The following is a 26,804-nucleotide window of genomic DNA, read 5'->3' on the forward strand; positions in this document are numbered from 1 at the left end:
AATTTTTATTTCTACTAGCCACAAACAAGAAACAACCCGAATATCCATCAGTCATATAGATAAACAAATTGCACTCTAGCCACAAAAGGAGATATTCCTCAACACTAAAGAGGAATGAACTTGGCTGAATAGTATCACAACTATGGCTGCGTGAAAAGAGCCAGACAAAATGGATACATTCTAAACAACTGTTCACTTACAATTCTAGAATATGCAAACCACTCTGTAGGGACAGAAGGTAGATCAGTGGAGATGGTGGATAGATGATAATAAAAAGGATGGGAGACACTGGGAAAAAGGGCATAGGGAAACTGCTGGGATGGTGGATATGCTCCTTATGTTCCCTGTTGCGTGTTTGTGTATGTACACATATATGTCATGTATATTTTTGATATCATGTATATTTTTTATATATATGTACATCAAAACTTATCAAATTGGACTCTTTAAATAGATGCCATTTATCATATGTTAATTACACCTCAAGAAATTTGGTAGCCCCCTTTAATAAATTGCACAGGATCTTATGCATTTCTGTGCGTCAAGCTTATCTTTCAAGCTGTGTTACTTTCTACCAAATTTTGCATTCATCTGTTGTATTTTTTTCTTTTGGAATCCCATTTTATTATACATATGAAAGTCTTAGCAAGTTGGTTTTATAACAAGATGTAAGACAAGGTTATTTTTCAACAGGCCCTTAAGATGTGATATTTTAGAGACAATCAGAAGGCTCTTCATATTTGTCCATGCACAACTCAGCGGATTGTCTATGGAATTTGGTTGTCCTTCCAAACTGTATGTTCAAAATTTCTGCTAAATTGTCTGATCTCATCCATTCATTCACCAATGATATTTCTGTGACAGGATTTGAGTAGTACCAAGTACATGATCATTAATTTACTTGAACTTTAATGGTCAATTATGACTATAGTTGAAGCATTATCTGAAAAACTTTTAGACACCAGGAAGTCCTAATGAATTTCAAAGCACAATGTCATCTCTATAACATTATTTTCTTCTTAACTTTGTGTTGCAGTGACCCAAAGACCAGATAAGAACACTTCAAGGAGGAAAAGTACATTTTGGCCCAAAGTTTCAGAGGTTTAGTCCATGGTTGGCCAACTCCGTAGCTCAGGGTACAAGATGAGACAGAACAGCATGGCAGAAGGGCCTGGAAGAGGAAAGCAGCTCAGAACATGGCAACCAGAAAGCAGAGATAGTGCTCTGCTTAGTAGGGACAAAATATAAATTCCCAAAGCACAACCCCAGTGACCTACTTCCTCCAGCCACACCTTATTGGCCTATAGTCACCACCTGGCTAATCCTTATCAGTGGATTAATCCACTGATTAGGTTATACTTCTCATAATCTGATCATTTCACCTCTGAAAATTCTTGCATTGTCTCACACATGAACTTTGGGGGGATACGTCATATCTAAACTTTAACAGAAACTTAATAGGAAAAAAAAATTGTTTTCTTTTTTAGAATCACCCTGATACATTTTGACATTTGAGTGGTTGATTTTATTTGATGTATCACCCTTTTAAAAAACAGAATAAATGCCAAATGCCTCAGTGAACTTCAGTATTTATAGCACAGAATTATTCATTAAAATTTAGTTCTTGATTTGAAAAATAAATTTATAGGACTGTACCAATTGAAGTGTGAATTAATTTGGTGTAGCTTGAAAAATAGGAACTACCAACCCTAGCAAATTTTTATTATGTTATTTCTATTTCTTAAAACACAAACCCCTGTTTAGAGATTTTTTTTTCTCCTCAGGTAAAGACGATTTTGGTCCTTTTAAATTTTATCTTCTTGGGCATGCTGCAGAGATTCTCCCTCTTGGTGTTTTTCAAGTCTATTGTAGTGCAGCCAATTCTTCATTTTCTCTGCTTCTCGTCTGTTTCTGTCTATTTATTTGTGTATAAGATGTCAAAGGAAAATGAAAAGTAACACCTCGAAATACCACCTTGAAAAAGAAAATGCCAACAAATTCTTTTCTGCACCTGAAGCTTTTAATTCTTTAATCCACCATGGAATGTTGCTTAATTACATATTTTATTATGCATAACTGAAAATTGTGTACTTTAGTTTCAACAATGATATGAAAGCATGTATTGTTTATAAATAGAGAGAGCCTGGTTTGTCTCTGTTTTTTTATGTTACAAATATTTGTGGAATTCTCACAGGTTCTTCTAAAACGTGGCTTTTTAAAAATTCTCAAAGAGCTCTGAGAAAAACTTCCAAGTTTTGTTTTCTCTAGAAATCAGAAAACTCATTACTGTGCAGAAAATAAAATGATGTCATTATGTTATTATGAGCAAATACCATTGAACAGTTGAATGTATTTGTAGAAACTTTATCTAAATTTTAAAAGTTTTTTCAAAGCATTTGTTAATAGAAAAGTGTTATCATTTTTGAACTGGGTAATGGAGCCACAGGAGTTGATTATCTCTACTTTTTTGTATGTGTTTGAAATTTTCCATAATAACGTTTGTTTTAAAAACATATTTGGTGTGCATACATCTCCTACTAGGACAGTAGGACTTTGGGGTGATTATTTCATTGTGAAATATCCATATGCTTTATTTCAATTACTTAGTGATCAACCTCATATTAGCAAAACACATTCTAACATTATATTTCTGAAGTTTTTGGGTGGTGATTATTTCTTTCTATATCTGAGAAAATCTTTATTAAGGAGAAAGTAGAGATAGAAATTTAAGATGAATTTGGACTAACGCAGCCATTTGAGAGCGGAACCAATCAGTTAACTTATTGAGTTTCCCTCTCCTTGTCTTTGAAGTGGGAATTTCAGTGGTGTCTGCCTTAAGTACTTCAGAGTGAAATGGAGAGATTTAAACAAAATGTTAGTGCCTTATAAAAGGGAGTATTCTACAAATGTTGCTATTGTCATTTTAAAAAGGTTTGAGGGCAATGTTAGGAAAGCAGCTTCAGAAGGTAGGACAACTTTTTATTTGATCTTGCAAAACAAATACTTGGAAATTAAAATTGGACACAAAGGTGGAATAAGTGACGCCTGTCCCCATATTAAAATGCTGTTCAACAGGTTTGTACTCTGGACAAAAACTCAATTGTATCACATTGCTACAGGCTCAATACATTAATGGACATACTTCAATATTGGAACTTTCTTCATCTAGAAGGTGCTACTAGTTCTTTTGTGAGTAGAAAATCAGAGCAGAACATGGGATGTTTCTTTTTCTGGAAGGTGGAAGGGCACAAATGAATGACTCAGTCACTAATGAAAACTTCTTATTTGAATGTGTTTCTCATGCAACTAATGTTCAACATTTAACTTGGTGCAAAATATGTCACAGTAATTTCTCTGCATGCAGTGACTTTGCAAGGTAGCAAATATACCATGCTACTGCATTCCCTCATCAACCACCTCTTCAACCATCAACAGAGAGCAGAGCCCATGACAAGTGCTTTTGATCACAGTAGGTGTATTAGCAGCTGAAAATCACTGATGGAGAAAGATGACTTAGTTCAAGGCGAGGAGCTGTAATTGATTTGGGTAGTGTTCTTTTGATAAAACTAAATTTGGAGATATATTCCACATAAGTAGGGTAATGTAAGAAAGGCTTAAAAATGTTGCTCATCTTTTAAACATTAATTCCAAACTATTTTTATTTAATTAATTTATTTAAATTTATTTATTTTTATTATTAAACAGATATCGTACTCTGGACATACACCTTCCACATTTCTTTAATAAGGGTACTTTTTATTTTATCAAAAAATGTATATATTAATAGATTGTAGTCCAGCTTGTGTCCAAAGACATGCAAGTATTTAGTATGTACATGAAAAAGATTGCTTCAAAAGAAACACTGAATCTATAATATGCCCCCTTAAAGTTTCAAAAATATTTATTTGTAAGGTGGACTATAGGATCAATATTTTCAATGATTAATATTTTTGGATTTCTGTTGTTTTCCACACTAACATGCAAATTTCTGACTTGCTTTAACACAAAAGTCCTATGTCTACCAGCTATATTATGGGGTATACACATTTTAATTGCTCTTTTTGAAAATATCACCAGGCAGTTCAGAATATCTCATTTATTGAAAATATCGTGACAATCAAGGACCTTAATATCAGCCAGACGTTAACAGTAGGGAATAGGGCAGAATTTAATAATGGAATGGATGGGATTCTCATTTTTACTCAATCTTGAACCATTTAAATGCTTCCTAATCAAGCTATGTATTTTAGATAAGCACAGTTAGATATTGATATCACTACGGGGGGTGAGGAAACTCTTAAGCTCAGAATTCCTTAGACTAAATGCTAATCAATACACATTTTATACATAACATTGTACAGACTTTGTTACCAAGTGCCACACAACTAGGGCACACATATTAGTTACCTTGGTTTTCAAAGGTTATGTGTCAACTCTGCATATTGCGTGGCAAGAAGATACTATCAACATTATTTTTTGCATAATGTGCAAGTATTATATGGCCACAGAGTGTAATACAAATTAGTGGCAAAGTGCTGAGTGAAGGAATCCATGACAGATTCAGATGCACAAGGTTGAATATTACCCGTAAACTACCTGACTCGGCTAAGGTCTTAAGAGCACAAAGTATTATGTCATGCCCAGCTTTTAAAAGTCTCTGAAATACTTGGACACAATGAAGCTTGTTAAAGGAACTTTACCATAGCCACAGGCATGAGGAGGAGGACTGGGGTGGGCAATAAATGACCTTGGGGGATATGGATGATCCACCTTGATGAATCTTTTCCAAAATGTGCCATCTTCCCTGAAAATGGTTTTGCTCACTCCATCATGGCCATCATTATTTATTAACATGTGCTTTATACTAAATTAGCAAAACTGTGCTGATCTTAAAAAGGGAAAAGATCTCAGTGAGAATTTTGTTAGCAAAATTATGCTGATTTCCAACACATATTCATCATTTCATTGAAAATATGATTTCAGAAGAATTTAGGTTATTAAGAATGGAAAAATCTTATTTGCAACCCAATTTCTCTCTCCAAAACAGTAACAACAACAACAACAAATTACCAAATTTTGGATCTATTTGACACTTCAAGTGTTCCACTGGTTTAAAAAAGTTATCAATTCTCTTCGATGCTGATCTAGATTTTTTTCAAAGTTGGGGAAAAGGAGAAAGATAATTTTTCTTTAATTGCATTAGGTTATATTTTATTTTCTATTTTTTAAATACAGGAAATCTAGTTTCAATTTTAACTTGAATTCCTTTGGCTCAAATGATAACTTTTCTAAACCCTACTGAAGAAAAAGGGTGTTTTCTCATTTAATAAAAAGAATTGGGAACTAGTTTGCAACAAATCAGCAGCCTTCAGGTTAGCTCAGCTATGCTTCAAAAGTAAACGGAACCTTAAAGCTTTACTGGGAATTTTGAATGATCCCATTTGAGTTTCTAAAGTAAAAGAGCAGCCCAGTTGCCTACCAATGAGTTCACTGGGGCCTGAGGAAATGGTAGGCAAAAAGAGAAAGGGCAGTTGCACGATCACGTCTTCAGAAGCCCAGATAATCCTAACATCTAGGGAACTCTAAAAAGAGGAAGCAAAAGATAAATACAAAAATAGGCAACAAAACTGAAAACCCCAAACACTCAATACTGCAAGGCTAGCACTTGGAGGAAAGGAGGAAGATAATTTTAAAATCTTCCAATTGCCTTAATTCTTTCTGTGGCCATTAACACACCTTATCTTTATACCCTAAGTTTACTAAGGTTTTATGTTGTAGGGATTTTGCAGATTGTGTTTAATTTCCAGGTGTGTTATTGTTTTCTTCACATAGTTCTTAAAAGACATATGCAGTCAAATGAGCTCAGAGTTACTTTCTCCACTTACAACTTGTTAGAACAAAACAATGCTTACTAGGGGTTTTTACACAGAAGGGTCCATTTCACCCCATACTTATTTTAGTTTATTATTAATGCCCTTTAAAAATACACCGTAGCTTAAGGAAAAGTGTTGCCATAATCTAAGGATTGTGAAATAAAAGCAAATGAATCAATTTGAATCACATAACTGCTAGAGACTAGATTTATGTTTTTGTTGGAAAGTCTTCTGACTGTCCTATCTCTGTTTATTAAGCAAGAAGTTAACCAAAACAGGTTATCATCTTCATTGTGAAATTTCATGCTTATTTAAAAATGAGCATGTTGCTGGGCTTGGTGGCACACAGCTGTAATCCCAGAGTTACTCAGGAGACTGAGGCAGGAGGATCATAAGTTCAAGGCCAGCCTCAGAAACTAAATAGAAATGGTGTCTCAAAATTTAAAAAAAAATTATATATATATAGTGCTGGGGATGTAACTCAGTGGTAAAACACTCTTGGGTTCAATCCCCTGTACCATTAAAAAAAAAAAAAAAAGATACGTGGATGTGATTTAAATTTACAGTGTTTCAAGTGACTCTTCAATTGTTCTTTTTAAACATTAAAATATCAGCAGGAAAGTACTGACATGCACATATGCACATAAGGGTGAGGGTCATCTTTTGATTCTTCCTTAAAGTTACTTCACATAAGCAGACAAACCCTACCATGTCATACCATACAAACAATTTTAATTGTGTAGTTACAGTCAATAACCACTCCTAATCAGAACATTTCTGCATAAAGAAAACTGTGATACACTTATAAAAACAGCCAGCTGTAACAAAATAGCTGGTGTTTTCATAGCCATAAACTCATAAAAAAGAAATACACCTTTATACAGAAATTTTATACAGATGTAGCTTTAAAATTGATTGTAAACCAAAGGAAGACACATTGCAAACATCAATTATTTTCACATTAATTGCATAATTTTCTAAGGTGATCTATTAGTTTTATTTACCTAAGCTTATTTGCATGATAGTAAAAATTGCATACAACAATAAGAGTGAAGCTTATAGTATGAATTGCTTGGATAACATAGAGCACTTTTTATAGGCAACTGTGTAAAGCACATTTTCTCTATTTAAAACTTTAAGACACTTTGTTTTTACTGCCCATCAAAATACATTTATAAATAGAAAAGAATCAGTATGGTAACAAGAGAAGCAATATTACATTTAACGGAAACTTCCAAAAAATTAATTACAACATGACGCTGCAGGATCTACAAATAAATAATGAGGACTAAATTGTGTTTCACATTTTCTTCTCCTTTTTTTTTTTTTTTAAAAAAAAATCATGTAACAATGAGAATGAAAAAAAAAATTACAGTGAACTTTTATTTCCAAAATAAAAACAAATTTGAATTACGGCAGTGCCATATAATACAAGGCATTTGTTGGCATATGTCATCTTTAAACTGCATTCCACAGTCTATAGTTCTTTTGTAACATACAATAGAGTAACAAACTCTTTTTTTTTTTTTCCTTTAAAATAAGGGGCGAGTTTCCAAAGATCAGTGTGGAGTGTTACAGAAATAATTAAAGGAAAGGAAATCATAATCACAGAAGTTATAATGCTTGTTGGAGGCTCCAGAATAATAATTAAAAAAAAAAAAAAAATCTCTGGTATCATGCTTAGGGGGCACACACACACTGGTGCAGCCCTTGAACACAAATTCTAATACCAAACAATCCTCGATGCTTCACCTGGGCTGCCAAGCAGTTTGTAAAAACAGAGTAAAATGTTTAGTGCAGTCTGTACTATTCCTTTTCCAACTTTCCTGTTTGTGCAAGTTTCTGAAGATTCATTGGCCAAACCATGAACAACGAAGGTTTTTCTGAGCAAATACAAGGTGGACTTTTTTCATGTTGTTAGTAAATACCCAGTGGCACTCTGTTGAATGACAATACTACCTGGATCTCAGTCTTTCAAATCAGCATTAATGTCTGTGTTTCCTTCCACGGACAGCTCTTCTTCTAGTTTCACCGAGAAAAGGGTGTTAGCATTTTTGTCTTGGACACTCTCTTCTAAATCCTTAAGCAACTCCTCTTCTTTGTATTCGGCCACATCCACCTCTAAGCCGGAGTTGTCCTTCAGTTTGCCGTGGTGCTTGAGATAGTACCGCTGGTTCTGAAAGAACTTGATGATGGTGTACTTGGGAAGGTCAAGTTGGGCGGACAGAGTCTGGATGGCCTCTTCGTCTGGGTACAGGCCTACGTCTTGTATGAAACTCTGGAGGATTCCCAGGGCTTCCACTGAAATTTTGGTTCGTGGCCGGGTCTTCTGCCGGGTTTCCTCATCAGACTCTGCGGGCGAGGCCACGGTGGGCTGGCGCGGGGGAAGCCTGGGGCCCGCCTGCTGCTGCGGTTGTGGCTGAGGGGGTGGAGGTGCCTGCGGCTGCTGCTGCTGCTGTTGCTGCTGCTGCTGCTGCTAAAAAGAAACAAGCGACAATCAGAGCTCTGCTTTCCCCACGTTCCGTGCACAAAGCTGTCTAGAATTAGGAAACACGTGCTTATGCATCCTGCATATAGCTTCTTTGATATGGGACAAAGATTCAGAGCAAAGAGGCAGACCAGCCAAATGGCCTACTGCATTTAGGAAAAAAAAAAAAAAAATCAGAATGATATCAACTGGGAAGGCAGGAATTTGTACAGCTTTCAGGGCTACTGTGTTCCCTTATCAGATATCAGGGCAGGAGGAGAGAACTCAGCTGCTCTGAAAATGTTTGAGCCATAAACTTCACCAGAAGGACACGCATCAGAGGCACGAAGACAGCAAAGCAAATTATGATGTAAATAATTAACAAAGATTTAAAATGAAGATTGAGGAGCAAGGATTTCAAAAGACATTTTAGAAAAGTGAGCTTCAGAGGCATGGGGAAAGAAATTTGTGTTCTGCCTCCCCCTTTCATCAGATGGCAGAGACAAGGAGCAAGAAAAGAAGGTAAGCGTCTGCTCTTATTCAGCATGCTCTCCTAAGAGTCCAGAGGATGTTCCAAGAGGCTCAGGTTTGTGAATTTCCTCTCAGACAGCTCCGATATTAACACACACACAGTTTCTTACCAAATTGCACTAGGCACTAGTGCACAATTTTTTTCTTACCCCAAAATAAAGGTTTAATCCACTGTATGATGGCTAGTGAATTGTTTTGTCTACAGTAAACTCAGATGTGATTAGGATTTAAATTTAGTGTATACAGACACTTTTTCATAATTAGTATCTGTATATGTGCTGTAATTTCCATACACAATTACACATAACAAATGTGTGACACAGGCAACTACTATATAGTGGAAATCCATAATTCTTATCAGCAGAGCAAATCAACATGAGTAAGCTGCAAAATATTAGAACATTTGTACTGTGCCTAAGCATTTCCTTTCATCCCCCTAAGAAGCAATTTTATTAAAAACAATTTACATTTTCAAACAAGTACTATTTTTATTACTTAACATATATCTTTTTCTTTGTTTTTCCTAAAACAGTAAGTTTTTCATGCTTTCACAATTATTTTAGTGCTTGATATCCTAAGGGATTCTCCTTTTCAATTTGTTTTATCTTTAATACACACTCAAGGATTTTTTTTTTTTTTCCTGGTGGATGGATTTCTTTCTCTCTCTCTCTCTCTCTCTCTCTCTCTCCACACACACACACACACACACACACACACACACAATCTTCCCCCACAGTAGTACCAAGAAATGAGCAGGTGATTCAACAAAGAGAGTAGACTTTTAGGACTCTGGAAATCAACGGCATTTTTTCCTCAAAGGAGAAAACCAAAAAACATTCCTTAGATTTAACAGAAATCCGTCATACAGTTCAAGTTCAATTAGAATACTTTCTGAGAGCCCCAGTGAACTACCTGATCCCAGAACACTTCCATCTAAATTCCCAGGGCTGTTCCCTCAGCGGATGAATGGAGACAAGTCCCAAGACATGAGTAGGTAGAAAGCTGAATCTGCTGCACAGTGGGCTCTGGCCACAGCCATGCTCAGTGCATCCTCTGCACGTCTGAAGATCCTGAGCAAGGGAGCAGGTCTCTGTGCCACCCCCTCTCTGACTACCTTCCTTGCTGGCATAGGTAACTTGTGCCCGCTCACCTGAGGAGCAGCACCGAGCCATGGTGCAGGGGTCGGCAGGCCTGGTAAGAAAACGCCTCTAGACTCTCCTTTCCCAAGGGTGGTGGGAGAGGGGCTCTGAAGGAAAGACAAACAGATATGACTCACCCCCAACCTGGACTCTGTGTGGGTGCGGGGAGACTGCTACAAGGTGAAGGAAGGGACACGGAGTGCAAAGCAAGATTCCAATTAGATTTCCCTCCCCTCCTTGTTTTGGACAGAGTCCAACGTATAAAACTGTGATTCTACAAACTTCCTCTACAGAATAAATGTAATTCCTTTCCTCAGGGGCGGTATGGCATTAATTAAGAAATAGGCGTATTTTTAAATGATTTTTAAAACAACATACAAAAATTTCGAAGTTCTCACACACAAAACCCAGAACTAACAACGATACATTTTCCAAACAAGAAGTGCAAAAAGGGGGTTCCTGCCACTCTGGCAGTGGGGAAGTGAGGGGTAGGGAATATAACACACATGTTGGAAAAAGTATGTTAATTTTCCTTTTATCCCCCGGAGCAAGATGGCACTGTATTGTTATCTCTTGCTAAAAAGCCTGTGTTTAGATTGGCGGGAAGAAGAGAGATGCTAATTTCCCTGCTAAGTTTAAAGCTTTATTTACTTAGTGCTCTACTGAATTGGCCAAGGTAAACGGACCTGAATCTGTTCTGCTGGAACGTGGATGATGTGGGGTGGCCTGTCGCCATGGTGATGCACCGCATTGCTCTCCTGCTCGTAAATGGCATCACGCTCTGGCTGAGGAAGACTGAGGAACCTTCGGATCATGGACAAGTTCTCCCACAGAGTCCTGTTTTCTGGAGAAGGATCTTCTTTCCAGCGTAACAGCTCACACAACCATCCCTTGGAGACAAAGGAAATGAGAGGTCAGTTCATGTTTATGGGGAGGGGGCTGGCATTTTCCATAAGGAGCCAAAAAAGAAAAGACTCTGTATAGTAACTTTCTCATATGCTCACAACACTCTAATCCGCTTTAAAAATATTTTAACCTTTTAAGAGAGGATAGCTGCGGCTGTCAGGGAGGCAGGCTGTGTTTCTAATGAGTGTTCAGATTTGCATCTTAAAAGAGAGACATATTTTTCAGACTCCAAGGGCAAAAGAGCATTTATCACAGACTTTGCAATATGTGAAATAGGAGGAAAGCAAAAATAAGTGTTTCTATGCTTGCTTAATCTTCTTGTCTGATGGGGGCCATCTGAAGACGCTGAAGGTATTTAAAAAGGGGTTGAACAGATCCTAGAAATAAAAATATTTCCTAAGCTTATAAAAAAAACTATGTATATGTGTGTATATGCATGTATGAGAGAGGAGAGACATATACAACTAGTTGTGAGACCAAGAATACCGTCCAGTTTCGGCATAATCATTAGAATGGGCACTAAAGGACTTCTCCAAGAAAAGAACTTTCCAAAAAGAGACCTCAGAGTCCTGTTTTCTGCCTGTGGCAGTGTTAGCACATGATCTGCTCAGGCAAGAATTTTAATAGGCTTCCTGAATTAAATGAGAAAGAAATGTCCAACGAATACCAAAATCTGCACCTCTCTGATGTATCCTGAGGCCCCAGTTTTGACTCTAGGCTTATCTGTGAGGAATGCAATGATCCAAGACAGTCACCATCTCAAACTTTCATCCTAACCAGGATGAACTCTAAGCACTGGGGTAAGGGGCAGTGGGATTCCCCAGCCAGGGCAGCCACAGCTCAGCAGCTGAGTTCTCTGCTAAGAGCTCTCCACTGCACTCTTCTCTGGAGAAATGTCCCTGAAGCCATCTCATCGGACGATGCTCGGAACATTGCTCCCCCTCCTCACTGGCCTTCTCACTCAGGAGTGGCCAGCAATATCCTGATCCAGTGGTACAAAGTCTCCATCCTTATTTCAAGTGGACAACTCATTCTATGCTTCAACTCTCTCTCTGGAGACAGTCATCCCCATTCTTTTACTCCATCCCCTATCAGTCGAGGGCTGGACTTTATCTGGGGCCACAATCTTTTTTTTTGGTGCTGGGGATGGAATCCAGGGCCTAAGCTGAGCAAGTTTGAGGTACATCCTCAGCTCCGGGGCCACATTCTTACGCGACCTCTTCCTCTGCCCTATTTTCCCTCATTCCTCAGGTCCTCCTCAAACCACCAGCATCTGATTCCCATCTTAGACTCTGCTTTAAGGGAACCTGACTTAGGACAAGAGTTTCTTGGAAATCTCAAGAAATTTAATTGGATGGGAATTCTTCTTCTGATTGTAACATACGGTGAAAAGAAGCCAGGCCTGTCCTCCCCAGAATGGCCTACTTGAGAGAATTTAAAAGAAAAGATGGTGACAGATACGTCGGCTTCTCAAGGCTCACTTACAGATCAGCCAAGAAGGACTGTCACACACTCTCATGAGATAAACTACATTTTCTGAGAGTTTGGATTCTCTACTCAACAGGTCTTTTATTTGAACAAATATATATCGTGGGGATGGCCATGCAATTGTGCACTTATTCAGGTGAGGAGAAGCAGCAGCAAACTACAAATTCACCTCAAAGAATGTCAACTAAATTAAAAAATCCCTGTGACAACAGGATTGCTGAGCATATTTCCCTTCTGTCTACAGCAACTCCATGGCTATTCCCAGCATACTGCAAGATATTTCAGCGCAGACAGACATCATTACCCTTTGTACATGTATGATTGCACTAATGGCGCAACTCTGCATCGTGTACAGTCAGAGAAATGAAAAGTTGTGTTCCATTTGTGTACAATGAGTTGAAATGTATTCTGCTGTCATGTATAACTAATTAGAACAACAACAAAAAAATTTAAAAAGATATTTCAGCTCTATCTGTGTGAATATAATATTGACTACAAAACTGTGTTTGAGTATTTGAAGTATTTGAAACCCACCTGCATATGGTGCCCTGCAGATGTTTATTTAGTTCTTATAGGCAAATATTTGCTACCTGGATTAAGATATGAAAATATCATATATTTTCCTACATCTAAGCTGTTTTGTTGCATTATACTTCTAAATCTTGTTGCTGGGTAGGTTTAGATACATATCTTCCTGTGGGCTTGAATATTAACTATGGTTAAGATGACTTCCCTCCTCCCCTTTCTGTATCCTTCAGCTATCACCACTGACAGGTCAAGCTCTATGCCTGAACACAAATTATTTGATTTTATTTACCTTGCAATGAAGAGAAGTTAGAAGATTCATCAAGAACAGGGCAGAAAAAAATTTTTTTTAACTTAGCTAGTATCCCGCTACTGCAATAAATGTTAAACATTGAGCTTCTACAAATGTTTTTTTAAGAAATAAATGCTTGTAACTAAAAATTGCTAAAAGTTAAATTAAGAACGATTCATGTAGGAAAAGCTTCTTAGAGAGCTGCAAAACTCCAATGATTTTTCACATCCTTTAGAAACTTTTTAAAGTAATGCAGAGATCAGTTAGCACTTGGATATATGTGAAAAAACATGTGGATCACAGATGTTCTTTGGAAAAGAAAATCATTAGTTCTTTTAAAATGGCTAATAATGATAGCTAATTCCTAAACAATCACACTCATGCTGGTTTAACAAATATTTCAGAAAAAGAGCCCTGACTCATTCAACAAATATTTTGCTTATATTGTCACTTCTGTGTCTCTATACTTACGAGACAGATCCTTATTTTTATTAATTGCCCATGACTAACATAACATTTCCAGTAGTTTGCTATTAACCTCTGCCCTTAAATAATACTTCTAATTCCTTATCTAAAAATAATTTGATGAATTATAAGCTGAAGCATGTCTCCGCTAGCCTTTCAAGAGACACGATGATTTTAAGAGACTGAAATCAGATGCTTCTTAGAAAAATATTTAACAGTGCAGCTGGGAACTGTTAGTTCTACAAGGGTATTCCAAAAAACAAAAGGGGAGGGGGGGATTGGCTTTTCTCAATGTGTGTATCTCTTAAGAAATAATGGAAAACAGACATTTTGACACATTAGTTCTTTGTTAGTATAGAAAGAAACTGATTTGTTCCCATATTACAAGCAAAAATAAGGTTAATTTATTCTAATACTTTTTTTTAACAAAAATACCTTGAAATAGTTTACCTCAAATCCTATTGATTGTTATGCCATTAGTGACAACAGTAATTTGATCCATGTTTTTTTTCAGAAAATGACTGAAAAAACCAAATGCTTTTTAATTCCCCAATACCTTTTTCCTAGGTCAGAACATTTGCGATATTTGACAAATAATTCCATAAAGTACGATGCTGGTCTTTAAATGAGAACTCTATAGATTTACTTAAGAGAAGAGAGATGACAAATGCAATGTGGTGCTTTGTTGCAAAATGTGAATATAATCCCATTTTTAAGATTGGTTCCCAGGACTTGATGTCCTCTAAGACCACAGGCAGGGAACTACTCTCAAAATTAAATTAGAGCACAACTGTTTCGAACAGTAGAAAAAGACTTAAAATAATGAGACCAATGAATCCATTCTAAGAAAACTAAAATGGTACAAGGAACAACCTAAACTTTAAATGTAGTAAATTTGCCAAGCAACATTACACTGCATATAAAGAGGGCAAAATATAAACAGTGGCCACATGTAAATAAATTAGTAAAACTTTCAGGATGTTACTACTTTTCAAACTGACAAAGTTTAATTTGACACCTTCTGTTCTAAACCCTTTGTTTCTATTCAAAATCACGCCTTGAGCTGTTGCTATCAATCACAGCGCTCCCCCTATTACTTAAAAAAAAACTGGCAGGACCCTGAATAAGCTGAAAATGCCATGCAGATGAATTCTGAGATAATATGTTCAAACCTGTTATATACAACACAAATCCTGTAAAGTTATGTATTGTAAACCTACATTTATTGAGAACTAAAAGTCTTAAATCCATCTGCCACAAAGGAAATACTGTTATGTACTTTATAGTAACCAAGAACCATCTGCAAATGTCTTGCTACCGTAAGCAAGAAAATGGTGCAAAAGATGCTAAACCTAAGACTGAAATAAATAACATTTTTTTTTGACCCGTTTTGGTTAGGGATCTATTAAAGAAATCTAAGACTGAGGAGGGGGAAAAAAAAACAAGGAAAAGAAAAAATGCAGAATGACTGCCAAACCAGCACTGCAAAAAAGCAAAACAAACTCAATGACAACACAATGGCAATTTATTATGGTCCATGAAACACATGACTGTATGCTCATTTTAAAGGAAAAATTAGCAGTTCTAAACTCAATATTCTAATGATGTGCTTTACTGACAGAATCTTGTTGTACCACATTTAAATAAAAATCCTGGCACCTTCATCTCTCAGCTGCTAATTTCCAACCAAGCTCAATCTCTGATTTCCACCCCACTTTTTAGAACCGTTAATTCAAGTCAATTCGCTTCTAACATTTTAGTGGGTAAGGGGTACACGATGATTTTAATTGAGCCAGGAAAGCAACATCCTTTCATGAATGAAATTTATTGTACCTATAAAGCCTCTCACACAGCGAGAACCTTTACAGGACCTGGTCTGTGATAAACCTGGAAGTTCATAACACAACTAGTTTTCCAGGGAAAAACAGACTTTGGTATTCTCTGAGGGAAAAAAAAAAGTCATTTAATGCAATATACATATATGTGTATATTATCATCATATACACATGCATTCTAAAACTAAGAGCTATAAAAAGAGAGAGAAAATGACAATTTTTGCTGCCACTAAGAAGGAAAAATACATTTAAAAAAATAGAACGGTAATTTGAGCTCTAAAAAGCAAAACATTTTATCGTCTGTATTTATTCCCCCTCACCCTCATCTTTTATGTGTTATCTGCAGGAGTATTTTGTTCCAATCTCTGGGGCATACAGTATACTAATATATGATATTAAAAGAAATCAATCTAAATAGGAAAGTATTTGATACAAACACTTTAGTAGAAAGCATGAATTACATTTTTGCAAGTAGTAGGAACAAGGATTAAGTATATAATCCATTAAATAGTACTTCTAACAAAAAATTCAGCATTGTAGACTAAACTACACCAGGCATTTTGAATGAGTACATTTTCAACAACAACTAACTATAAAGCTAGCAATTTATCATTCAGCAAATAATTTTCTACTTCTAAAAGAATCTGTAAGTGTTACTTATGCTAATGAAGACAGTTTTTAATCTGCCCACAAACATGCTAATAGAGGGCAATTTTTTTTTTTTTTTATTTACAAAGCTGTCGGCACTCAAGGGTAATTTCATATCAGTGTTCTATAAGCCAGGGTGGGAATAGGGTGGGGAGGGATATGGATTTTAATTGTCAGAGCTACCAAATCCTTCACCTTTAGCATCTAGGTTTAACAATATCACAAAAAAATGCATAGGAACTAGTGAGGTTTTAAACCACCACTTAAATGGTGTAGAAGGGTTCCACTTTCACATCTTTTATGCTCTCTATATACACTGTCCCTCAAATGTAGTATTTAAACATATAATTGAGGTGAGGAGGAGGCTTAATGCAGAGACACCCAAGAACTGACAGAGGAACAACCCTACTTCTAGGTGTGAGGCCTGAATGCTTCGCACACCAACTTCCAATATCTTTTCACAAACAAACGTAACACTTTGAACAGTGAGAAACAGAACAGCAGTAAAACAATACTGAAAGCATTTTAAATTATTTACTAGGTTAAAAGGGTGAAATGATACTTTTAAATACATCAAATTTCATCATCTAGGCCATTTTTTGGTGGCAAAGTGGTATTGATCTTTCCAAATGCTTAAAATCAACTATTTTCCAGAAGGTCATTATTTGATTAAAGGCATTAAAATTGAGGGCATCAAGCGAAGCACTTTTTCTTCTTCCCCATTCAAATCATCATCTAATTTAATAAAAATGATCCCATCATGTCCTGTAATAAAAATGCTTGTCTTAAGATATTATTCTTTACCTAACATATTAACCTTTAAATGTTATGAAGTTCTTTAGGAGGAAAACCTTTGCTAAAGCAGATCATTCTATAACATAATGAGAGGCCCTCATCATTACATTAATAAAGATGTATGTTCTCCTCTGTGGAATTAGGAGGAGATGCATTCATCTTTCTCCCCAGTTTAATAACATCTACTTTGTGTAAAGCAAAGAAACTCTCAGGAGGCACTGGGAGTAACTTTTCCCGCTAAGTTAACATTGGTCTTATTAAAGAAAACATGAGAAATAAATTTGAACAGACACATACCAGCAAATGCTCTTTCCACTCTAAAAGTAGCACGTTACAGTCTCTTTATTCAAAAATGCATTAAAAAAAAAATATAGTTCAAAATGGCTATGTGTCTGTATGTATATCCCCCAAATTATTTAGTTTCCCCAAGTATGGTTTCTGATACTTGTATTTACCAAAAAGGGGAAAAATTATAAAAAAATAAAATGTTTTAAATTGTTATTATTTTAAACAGAAGATGATTGTTTTTAAATTCACCCCATAACCTCTAATTTATTTAAGGGACTCATATCTTAACCAGAAATCTATGGGCTGCTAATATTGGGGAAATAACAGGACATAAAATGACTACACAGAAATTTCTCACTTGAGTCAGTTTTGCCACTTTGTCATTAAGAGGTTAAGCAACTCTAGCAGTTTCTGGAGGTTTATTATCAACATAAAAAAATTATGTTTATACAACCTGGGGAAAAGTGTCCATTACAATTCAGTGGATTTAGAAGGGATATTCAGAGTCTGCAGTAAATGATCTTTATTTTTCAATTTCACTTAAAACTTCATCAGATAAAAAATGAAAATGGTTTGTTTTTATGTATACCTCTTTTCCACCTGCTGTAAGCCACCGACTTCAAGGCACACATCAATACAGTGGCGTTTGGGGTTTTTTTTTTTTTTTTTTTTTTTTTGCTACAAATTGTTTTGCTCATAACAAGATTATCAAATGACAACCTGGCTAGGGGAGATACAAATGGTTCTTATTTGTTGGGCAAGGGAATCTCACATTTTAAAGGAAATTTTTTTCAGAAGTGGGAGAGAAAAGGAATAAAGATGAAAGTATGAAATTCTAGACAATCTATTAAGCTAGCTAGCAAAAAGATAAACCTCTAAATTTGACTGAAATAGAGAATTTCCAAAGAAGGTCTAATTTTTAAAATATTGGAAAATATGGATTTAAAAGTTTATATTTTACATTTAGTCCAAACTTGTATTCAGAATAGGTTTTTCAAAACTGAAAAAAAAAAAAAAATCTGGCTTATAACTCTGATACTTGAAATATAGACTCTGAAAATGAATTTCTTAACTGTTTCTTCCCTTAACTAAAAAAAAATATTATTAACGTTACATAAATTTCAGTGTTCTGCTCTGGCTCCTAACATTTAAACATTCTATCTTCAAGTCTGAAGTTTTCAGTTTCTCCTTGATCTTTACAGATGGTATCATTTTTAAAAACAGAAAATACTCCCAAGGTTCATGCTACAACATTGTCATCAATTTTAGTTTTTGCTTCTATCATTAAGAACTGTCCACCTCTTTCCATTGTGCTCACCATTGACTAGTCTGAACTGGGGCATCTCTTCTTTGAAAAACCCTTTAAGGTACCAAACACCCTTTTTAACGACTTCGAATGCAAAATTGTTTTGATTTCTGAGCAGAAAAGCATTTAAGTAATCATTCCTTTTCCTCTCTTAACTTAGGAGGGTAAGTACATCACTAGAGCTTTGATGAACAGGGAGCCAGTGCCGTCATACAGAGTTGATGTGACTCCTCAAAAAGCAAACTCATCTCATGCTTAATTTAGTCTATGGAACTTCCTGATTGGTAAATCTGCAAGTTTCATTAAGCTTTCTTGAATTCCCTTAACTTGGAGATTGGATCCCAGGAAGAAAATCATTGCACTCGTCTTCTACTTTTAAAGTGCCCGTAGTTATTCTACTGCTCAGTGTGACCTTCAGTGGCTTCCCAACATAGAGAAAAAGCTCACTCTCCAGGGCTGCATTCAAGATCCTCCCAATCATGCTCACATCCTCATTTGCTGGACTATTTATCAGTATTGTCCAACACTGCCCTGTATTCTGTTCTCCATGCCTCATATGGTTTTCTCTAATGGCAAAGCCATTCTTGCTTTTGCCACCCACCCTAATCTACTGCTCCTTCAAGTCATGCTCAAGCACCTCTGCGTGCCTATAAAGGCTTATACTGTGGTTTGTTCTTTAACTCTATGAACTTGAGCAAATTACCTTTCTGAGGATTTGTGGAGATTAATAAATAGTATTAATATCGCAGAATAGTGTCTGGCAAAAAAATATTCTGCCCAACACCCGATCCATGATAACCACTCAAAGTTCTGATGAAAGGACTGAAAAGCACTTGCCCTTAAATGGCTCACAGTCTATTTGGGAAGATCTGGCATTTGAAACTACCAGTCCCAAGCAGCATGTGACAAAAGCTCATTGATGGGCAGACTTCAAGTGAGATCAAAGTAGAGCAAAAGAGGGTAGTCAAGAAGCCTTCCTACATGAAGAGTGATACTGCTTGGCTTTGAAGAAGGGGCAATATTTAAGAGAAGTCAGGAGAATGATGGAAAGAAACAAATAAAAAAAAAAAAAGAGCAGGATGGATTAGCCAAGTACTGGACAAAATTAAACCAGATGCTTGTAAAGTGACTATGCCTCCCTCCATTCTTTTGGTACAGCTAACTCTTCACCATAATTCCTTGAAGATACAACTTAGTTCCTATAACCTCTTATCTTCTATATATTGTCTTTCTAAAATCTATTTAAGAAGCCTGGGTTTTATTTTGAATATCTACTCCACCCCTTATTAGCCCCATAACGCTTGGCAGATTACTCAAATTCTCTAGACCTCTACTATCTCTTCTGTGAAATGGGGTCCCATTTAGCACCTCATTCATAGGGTACTGAGACTGTTGATGGAAGGAGCGTGACAGTTGGTAACAGTTATGATAGATGTCAGCTATTATTGTTGTCGTTATCACACTTGCTTCTTTCCAATGGGACCTGAATATCTAAGAAGCTGCTGAAAATAATTCAGTTGCCACATTCCGGTCTGATCCCACTATCTTCCTCCCAAATCAGGTTTACCTCCTAGTAGTTAACTCAATTAATAGCTTTGTTGTCCATCTACTCACGTAGGCTAAAGGCTGGTTATTTGAAGTATGAATTGGTATAATCTTTCTGAAGTGCAATGTGAAAAGGCAGAATGAAGAAATATTATTTTAAAACATTTTTAATCCAATAATACCATTTTGAGAGTTTATCCTAAGGAAACAGTAATGAAAGATGTATACTAATATTTAACTATAAGTTTACATCTGAATTATCTGTGACATCAAAATGTGAATATAACCTAAATATACCTGAATAGAGAATTCATGTAAACAAATGTTAAGACATTATACACACACATATATACATACACATAGAAGTACATGTGTGATGTGCGTGCATATAAAAAAAAATAAATCAGAATATTCCAAGCAGCTATGTCTAGGTGATTAGAATTATGGATACATTTATGGTCTTCCTTAGCTTACATTTTTTGTACTGTTTTTTTCTGTATTGTTTTTGCAATAAAAATATATTAGCAAATGGCTTTAATTAAAATCTATATTTTTTGTTTATTTCCTCCGTAACCAATCATAATTTGCTATCAATTCTACCCCTTCGGAACATCTCTTGGATTTGTTTCTTCTTTTCCACTCCTACTGCCTGCTCTTTGAGTGAAAAACTCTTCTAAGGGACCTGAAAATACCCTGAGTACCCTGAGGCTCAAACTTCAATGGTGAGTGCAAAAATAAGGTGAAAGATTCACTCACAGAAGCAAAGTGAAGTAGCAGTAAACTGGGGGATAGGGCAGAGACGCACAAGTAGCACAATTTGGGCCACTGAGTGAGTAGCCAGAAACTGTGCACACCTCTGTAACTCCTGGGGGCTCATACATGGTAGCAAAGCTCCAAAGGATAAATTCATGATGATGTTGCTACATTAGCTGACTGGTCTAAGGAGGCAGAGAAGCATCAACAAAGGCTCTGTCAAATGCAAATACATGTGATCATTTTAGAAAGGAGCTTATCAGGCTGGGGATGTAGCTCAGTGGTAGAGTGCTTGGGTTAAAAAAAGGAAGATGTTTAAGATAGTGAACTTCACTTTCCCCCAAACTGTCAACTCAAATGAATACATGCTTTAAAGAAGTAAAATTCTTACTATCTTGCTTCCAATAGTCACTATTTACAAATTTACAATATGTATTTTCCTATTCATAATTATGATCATTTAAAAAATGTGGCAGAATATTTGTATATGCCATGTGCAAAAAAGAAAAGCACAGAATTAAGAACTCATAAAATGAATCAATTTTAGGAGATGATTTACCTTGACAAGGCGGTTTGTTTGCTTACAAAAATAATTTACTACTAGGTTGTTTTAAAACAAATATTTCTGCACTGCATTTTTAACTGATTTATCTAGAACTTTTCAACACTGCAGATATCTTCTAAAATGAGCTATACTCCCCATTATGCATATTTAGGGGCTGGGAATTAAAATTTTAAATCTTCCCTGTATGATGTTCTAGGAGAGATAACAAAGAATTTTTAAAATCATGAGAAGGCAATCTGGGATTGTAAAAGTTATGGGAATCACAATCCTAAGAAGAACGATCAAGCAGGGTCATTATGAGCTCCCAACTTGCTTATGATTCTACTGATAAAGTTAAGACCCATTTTTGTGGCCAAAACCCAGATCATTTTATCCATTATGCAAACCTGCTCATCAGACGTTGGCTTCATTTGAAAGAGCCAAATCTTGTGATTTCACAAGTAGGCATTAAAAACAGAAAGCATAAATACTGCTAGACATATCATGTGAGCCCTGGTGATAATGGTTGGGTTATAATTTTCCCAATAAAAGGAGACAAGGGAAGCGGAGGCTGTGCACAGGTCGAGTCTCAGTTGCCTCTCAGCCACTAATCTATTTCACACCTGGGAAGACATCCCAAGGGGGAAGAGGCAAGAGTGTTGGCGACTGACCCTTCTCTGTCCAGACTCCTCAACTCCTCCTCTCATGGTCCCTTATGGATTCCCTTACAAATATTCTGTTTTGCAGTAATTTTACCTCTTATTGTGAGCACTTGAAATATGCTTCTGAATTATTATATCCTTTCACAAATAAGAACTGAGTGCCATCTATGTGCCAGCTTCTACACAGGCTAAGAGGAGATGTGGAGACAGATATAACGGAGACCCATTTCTTCCAATACTTCTTGACCAGTGAGGTAAGAACTATCTAAGTTCCAGATTTCAATTGATATTAAAGGTATAGCTCCACTGGCAAACTAGTCTAGGGATAAAGGCATTGTCTCACAAAATCCAGCACCATATGTGGGCATCTGAACACTGGACGTCTACTTTTGTTTTTAAATGTTACTGCAGTTAGGGTAAACTCTGCCTATGTGCTTTGGAGTGAAGGACACTTGAAAAGTAAGCACACCAAAAAGCAATAAACTATTTTAAAAAAAAAAAAAAGTTTACCAGGTAAATTCAAGAATTCTTCTGCTAATATGTTTAAAAAATATCATTATTTTCCCTCTGCACAATTTATCTAATTGTTGATCTCAACTCTTTTGTGCAACAGACCCTTCTAACAGTCTGGTGAAATTCATGGATGCCCAAAATAAAATCCATGAGATTACAAAGAAAATCAATTATACTGACATACAGAATTGGTTTTATATATAACTTGGATAGCAAGGCTGGGGGTGGACTGGAATAAACCAATCTACCCAAATTTGTGATACAGTAATAGATAGGATTCTTTATTAACACACTAAATAACAAGATCAAGCAACAGGTCTAATAGCCATTGCAATTTTTAGTGATGAGCAAAAATGATATTTCAAGATCTTGCAATAAACCAATGTGATATGAAAATATCTCTGATTATTTTTTTTATTGGTGACAAAGTCATAGCTATTGCTGATACTGATTTGTTGTTTATGGTAATAATTGAATAAAATGCCAACTTTCAATAAGAAGTTACAGAAAGTAAAGACACATTTCTTTTTTTCATGCAAGTTCATGGTCCCTTTGGGGAAGTGAGACAGATTAAGAACCTCTGAATGGTGTATACATACACACACACACCTTTTTTTTTTTTTTTCAGAACTTATGTAAAGCTCCTAGACTAGAAAGACTTGATATGAATGTACTGTGTAATGTATTTCTTTTTTCTTTTTTTTTTTTTTTTTTGCCACAAAAGGACCATACCTCTTTGAGATATGTTAGAGGAAAACAATTAATCAGGAGTGGGGCAGTCACTAGACTATCCTGAGGAAGCCCACGTTTCCATGCCATGTGTTTCAGGAGTACCCTGTGTATGTTGTAGGGCAGGGAATGATAAGAAGTTTCCTGCCCCACTCAATCCTTGGGTGAATCAAAGTTGTAGAGAACTTTGATCTGATTTATGTATTTGAGTTTTTGGATGAAATTTCATCCATACAACAACGGTTTTATAGCTTAAGGATGTTAACTGACAACCGACTAGCATATATATGTTTTATTTTCCTGATCTTACAACAAACTCAGAATGAGTTTACAACCCCATCAGCATTCTGAATTAGTTAACTTCATACCATCCAAGTAATTCTGAAGGTAAAAAAGATTAGCAAAGTATCCCTTGAGAATGTCTATTTGCCAGGAGAGGAACACTATGTTTTCACAAAGATAACACTAAGGTTTCTTAAGTGGGAGGGGATAAGGGAGCAGGGTGGACACAGGATAGAGGCAGGGTAAGGAATGTACAGTGGCACAGGCACTCAGCGGTGATGGAGGGCCAGTGTAGCTAGGGACAGTAGTAGACATACAAATGCTGGGGATCCTGGGGCTAGCAAATACTGGTCCTTGCTCTGAAAGGACAATGGCTAGGAATCTGTGTGTGCCTATCAGATTGGCGGACAGAACAGAGGCAGCTAGTTAAATGTACGGTGAAAGAAGAAAAAAAAAGTGACTAAGGTAGATGGTAAGTAGAGAGACAGGTGGAGAATAACTGAGCACATAACCATCTCATAACTTCACATCACAAACAGACCAATGCTAAATGTAGCCAGAAATACAAACACAAACTTCTGTTTAGAAATTAAGCTTGATGGATAAACTTTAGTCCTTATGATTATCCAAGGTCCAAGTTATTTAGTCTCCTTAATCAAAACATTAAAATAAAGTCATAACCCATTAGGCTATCACCTTTACCCCAATCTCCAAACATAGTAGCAAAGATTAATTGCAAGCCAGGAACCAAAGGGTGATTTAGACAGTAACAGTTCACAGCTTAGACTGAACTGGATTTTCTAACAGCATTTTATCTATTGTGGATGTATATTTTATTTACAGCCTTCACTTCCTTGACCTTAATGAATTATTTTTTCTTACCTAATCTGAATTTCATTTAAACCACTAAATACTCCATCAGTAAGCCAGCCAAAGTAGCACCATGACAAGTAGCACTCCTGTAGGTAACATGAGTAAAACGGGTCGAGGTTTAAAAAGGATATTGGGTATGGACATTTACCAACAACTATCAAATGCTGTAGGTATCAATTTATGAACTTGCAAATATGGATTCATGATCTGTTCAATGGGCTGTCCCTCTCTTCTTCCTTTTCCTTTGCATTTATTCCTTATTTCTCTAACCTCCTGTGAATTCTCATGATTTAAACTGCCCTGTCTTTTCCTCTTTCACGTGCAGTGCTATCCTTCCCAGAAAAACATCTATCAATCAACAAAACAAAACCAACAAAAACAAGACAGGGGCAGTTATGGTCGACCTTCAGATAATGGTGGAAAAACAAACAAACAAAAAATGACATATTTAAGGAGGAGACTCTTGAGTGACTTTCAAATCAGACTCTAAACTAGCAATCACCACCCTATTGCATAAGTCAAGCCCATTCCCCAACTGAATTCAGCTCATCTCACGCTCTATACTGCCCCGACTCTGCTACGTCCCTGTATGCTAATTATTCCAATTAATCCCGAACAAGTTTCACACGAAGATGACATCAATCTTGAGCTCATCTCATACTATGTAATGTGAAGTCCACACACTAAATTCCAAAAATCAATTCTGCTCATTGTGTGCCACCCATAAATAACCCTTCGGTGACAGACCCCAAAATAGCATGCCCTGCCCCCAAACTAAGCTCTACCATTATTCCATCCCTTACCTTCTCTGGGACTCGTTCCCAGACTGAAACACCTGTTGGCAGTGTTTTCAATCAAAATAGAATCTTCTTTCTTGCTTGTACACCTGCCTCAGTCACAAACTCACAGAACCTAGGACTGCATGGTGTATTAGACATCATGTGACCTAACCTATTTTACTTTCCTGAAGAGGAAGTTTGAAGTCTAGGAGGTTAAGCAACTTGCCTGGAACTGCCCAGCATACTGGTCCAGGAATTGGGACCACCACTCTGCTTTCCTCTAAGATGAGGTTCATGTAAAAATTGTTACACAAATTATCCGAGTTTGCAAATTAGCTACCATTACCCTATTTCTATCTCATGTAGATAATCAGAAGCCATGCCCTCTAATTCCTTTCAGCTAAGAATATAGATGCTGTGAGCTACACTATAAATGATATTAATGACTTTAACAAGGATGACCAAAAATGAAGATAGTGGGTCCAAAAGAAGACAGCAAAGAGTACTAAAAGGAGCTGTTTTCTTCCCTGTACCTTTTCATGAGGAATGGAGAAGAGAATCTGCAGAATGACTGAGGACAGTAGTCTGGCTTGGGGCCAGCAGTTTGTAAACCACATTTGTATGGAATCTGCATCTGCGACTTGTTAATGCACACATGGAAACCACTCCCTTATTAGACAGGAATCTAGCAGGGTCCATAAAGAAAATTAAAATATTTTCTTTGAAAAATAAGAGTTTTTGTAGTCTAAGAAAACTTAATGGAAAGATATGCTCTTCCCTTGTACTTAGAATATCAAATACTGTCAAACTGCATATATATCACGGTGTCCCTAAACAGCAACTGCTTTTGCTCTTTGTTCCTGTTGCTCTTTGTATTAACAGGTATGCTAGGTACAGAGAAATGCTAATACACAAAACCTACAGTCGGCAAATATGAAAAACTAGGAGATGATTTTTCATATTGTCAGTGAAATTTTTCATTTGCCAAGAGCTCAAGGTTCCTTTCAATGGTGACCCCTACCAGTGATTATGAAATGTGTTCAACTGCCTTATCCCTCACATATCTTAAAGTAGCTGTGCAACACCTTCAGTGTTATTAAATAAGAGTACTGGTATTAAAGTCATAAAGTTTATTTACTTCTACTTTTCTGATTGCTTGAACTCATCCCTAACAACTATGTTATAGAACCCTTTCTGAGCATCCCAGAATGCAAGGGATTGTAGCAGGGATGGGTTTTTATTTCACGATTAGCAACAGGTGCCTTCGCTTTTGTGTGAAGAAGGACTTGGAGGTAATTTGTGTACTCAAGAGGCAAAGTGTTGGGATAGATGTGTGAGGTGGAGATTGGATTAAATCTTCCACAATAATGAACACTAAAAACTGTCAGAATTTAAAAAGAAAGAAAAAGAGTTAACTAAGAGTGAATTATGTGAACTTATCAGCAGCTTAGATGGAAAAAAAGGTTCAGAGTAAAAGGCCAATTACTTTATTGTCCCTTGAAAGTGATATTCGGGCCAAAAGAAAGTATGACTAGGCAAATAATGTCAGATTTCCAAGTTGGAAGG

At 36.4% G+C, this 26,804-nt stretch overlaps 1 protein-coding gene across 8 annotated transcripts in view; it reads right to left on the bottom strand.

Annotated features, from left to right (window-relative positions):
• Window positions 1–4,081: 4,081 nt before the first annotated feature.
• Satb1 (SATB homeobox 1) overlaps window positions 4,082–26,804 on the bottom strand; it is a 98,083-nt gene continuing 75,360 nt past the window's right edge. For 5 of the 8 annotated variants that reach the window (XM_027923172.3, XM_071619409.1, XM_027923171.2 and 2 more), the window contains 3 exons: window positions 10,697–10,900; window positions 10,022–10,117; window positions 4,082–8,349 (listed from right to left, as the gene is read on the bottom strand). In XM_027923172.3, coding sequence (XP_027778973.1) covers window positions 7,840–8,349; window positions 10,022–10,117; window positions 10,697–10,900 — 810 coding nt within the window. In that variant the 3' untranslated portion in view covers window positions 4,082–7,839. The remainder of the gene's footprint in view (window positions 8,350–10,021; window positions 10,118–10,696; window positions 10,901–26,804) is intronic. The other 3 variants (XM_027923173.2, XM_071619414.1, XM_071619413.1) reach the window with 3 other exon arrangements.

The sequence above is a fragment of the Marmota flaviventris genome, chromosome 1, assembly GCF_047511675.1.
Source record: "Marmota flaviventris isolate mMarFla1 chromosome 1, mMarFla1.hap1, whole genome shotgun sequence".
Classification (NCBI taxonomy): Eukaryota; Metazoa; Chordata; class Mammalia; order Rodentia; family Sciuridae; genus Marmota; species Marmota flaviventris.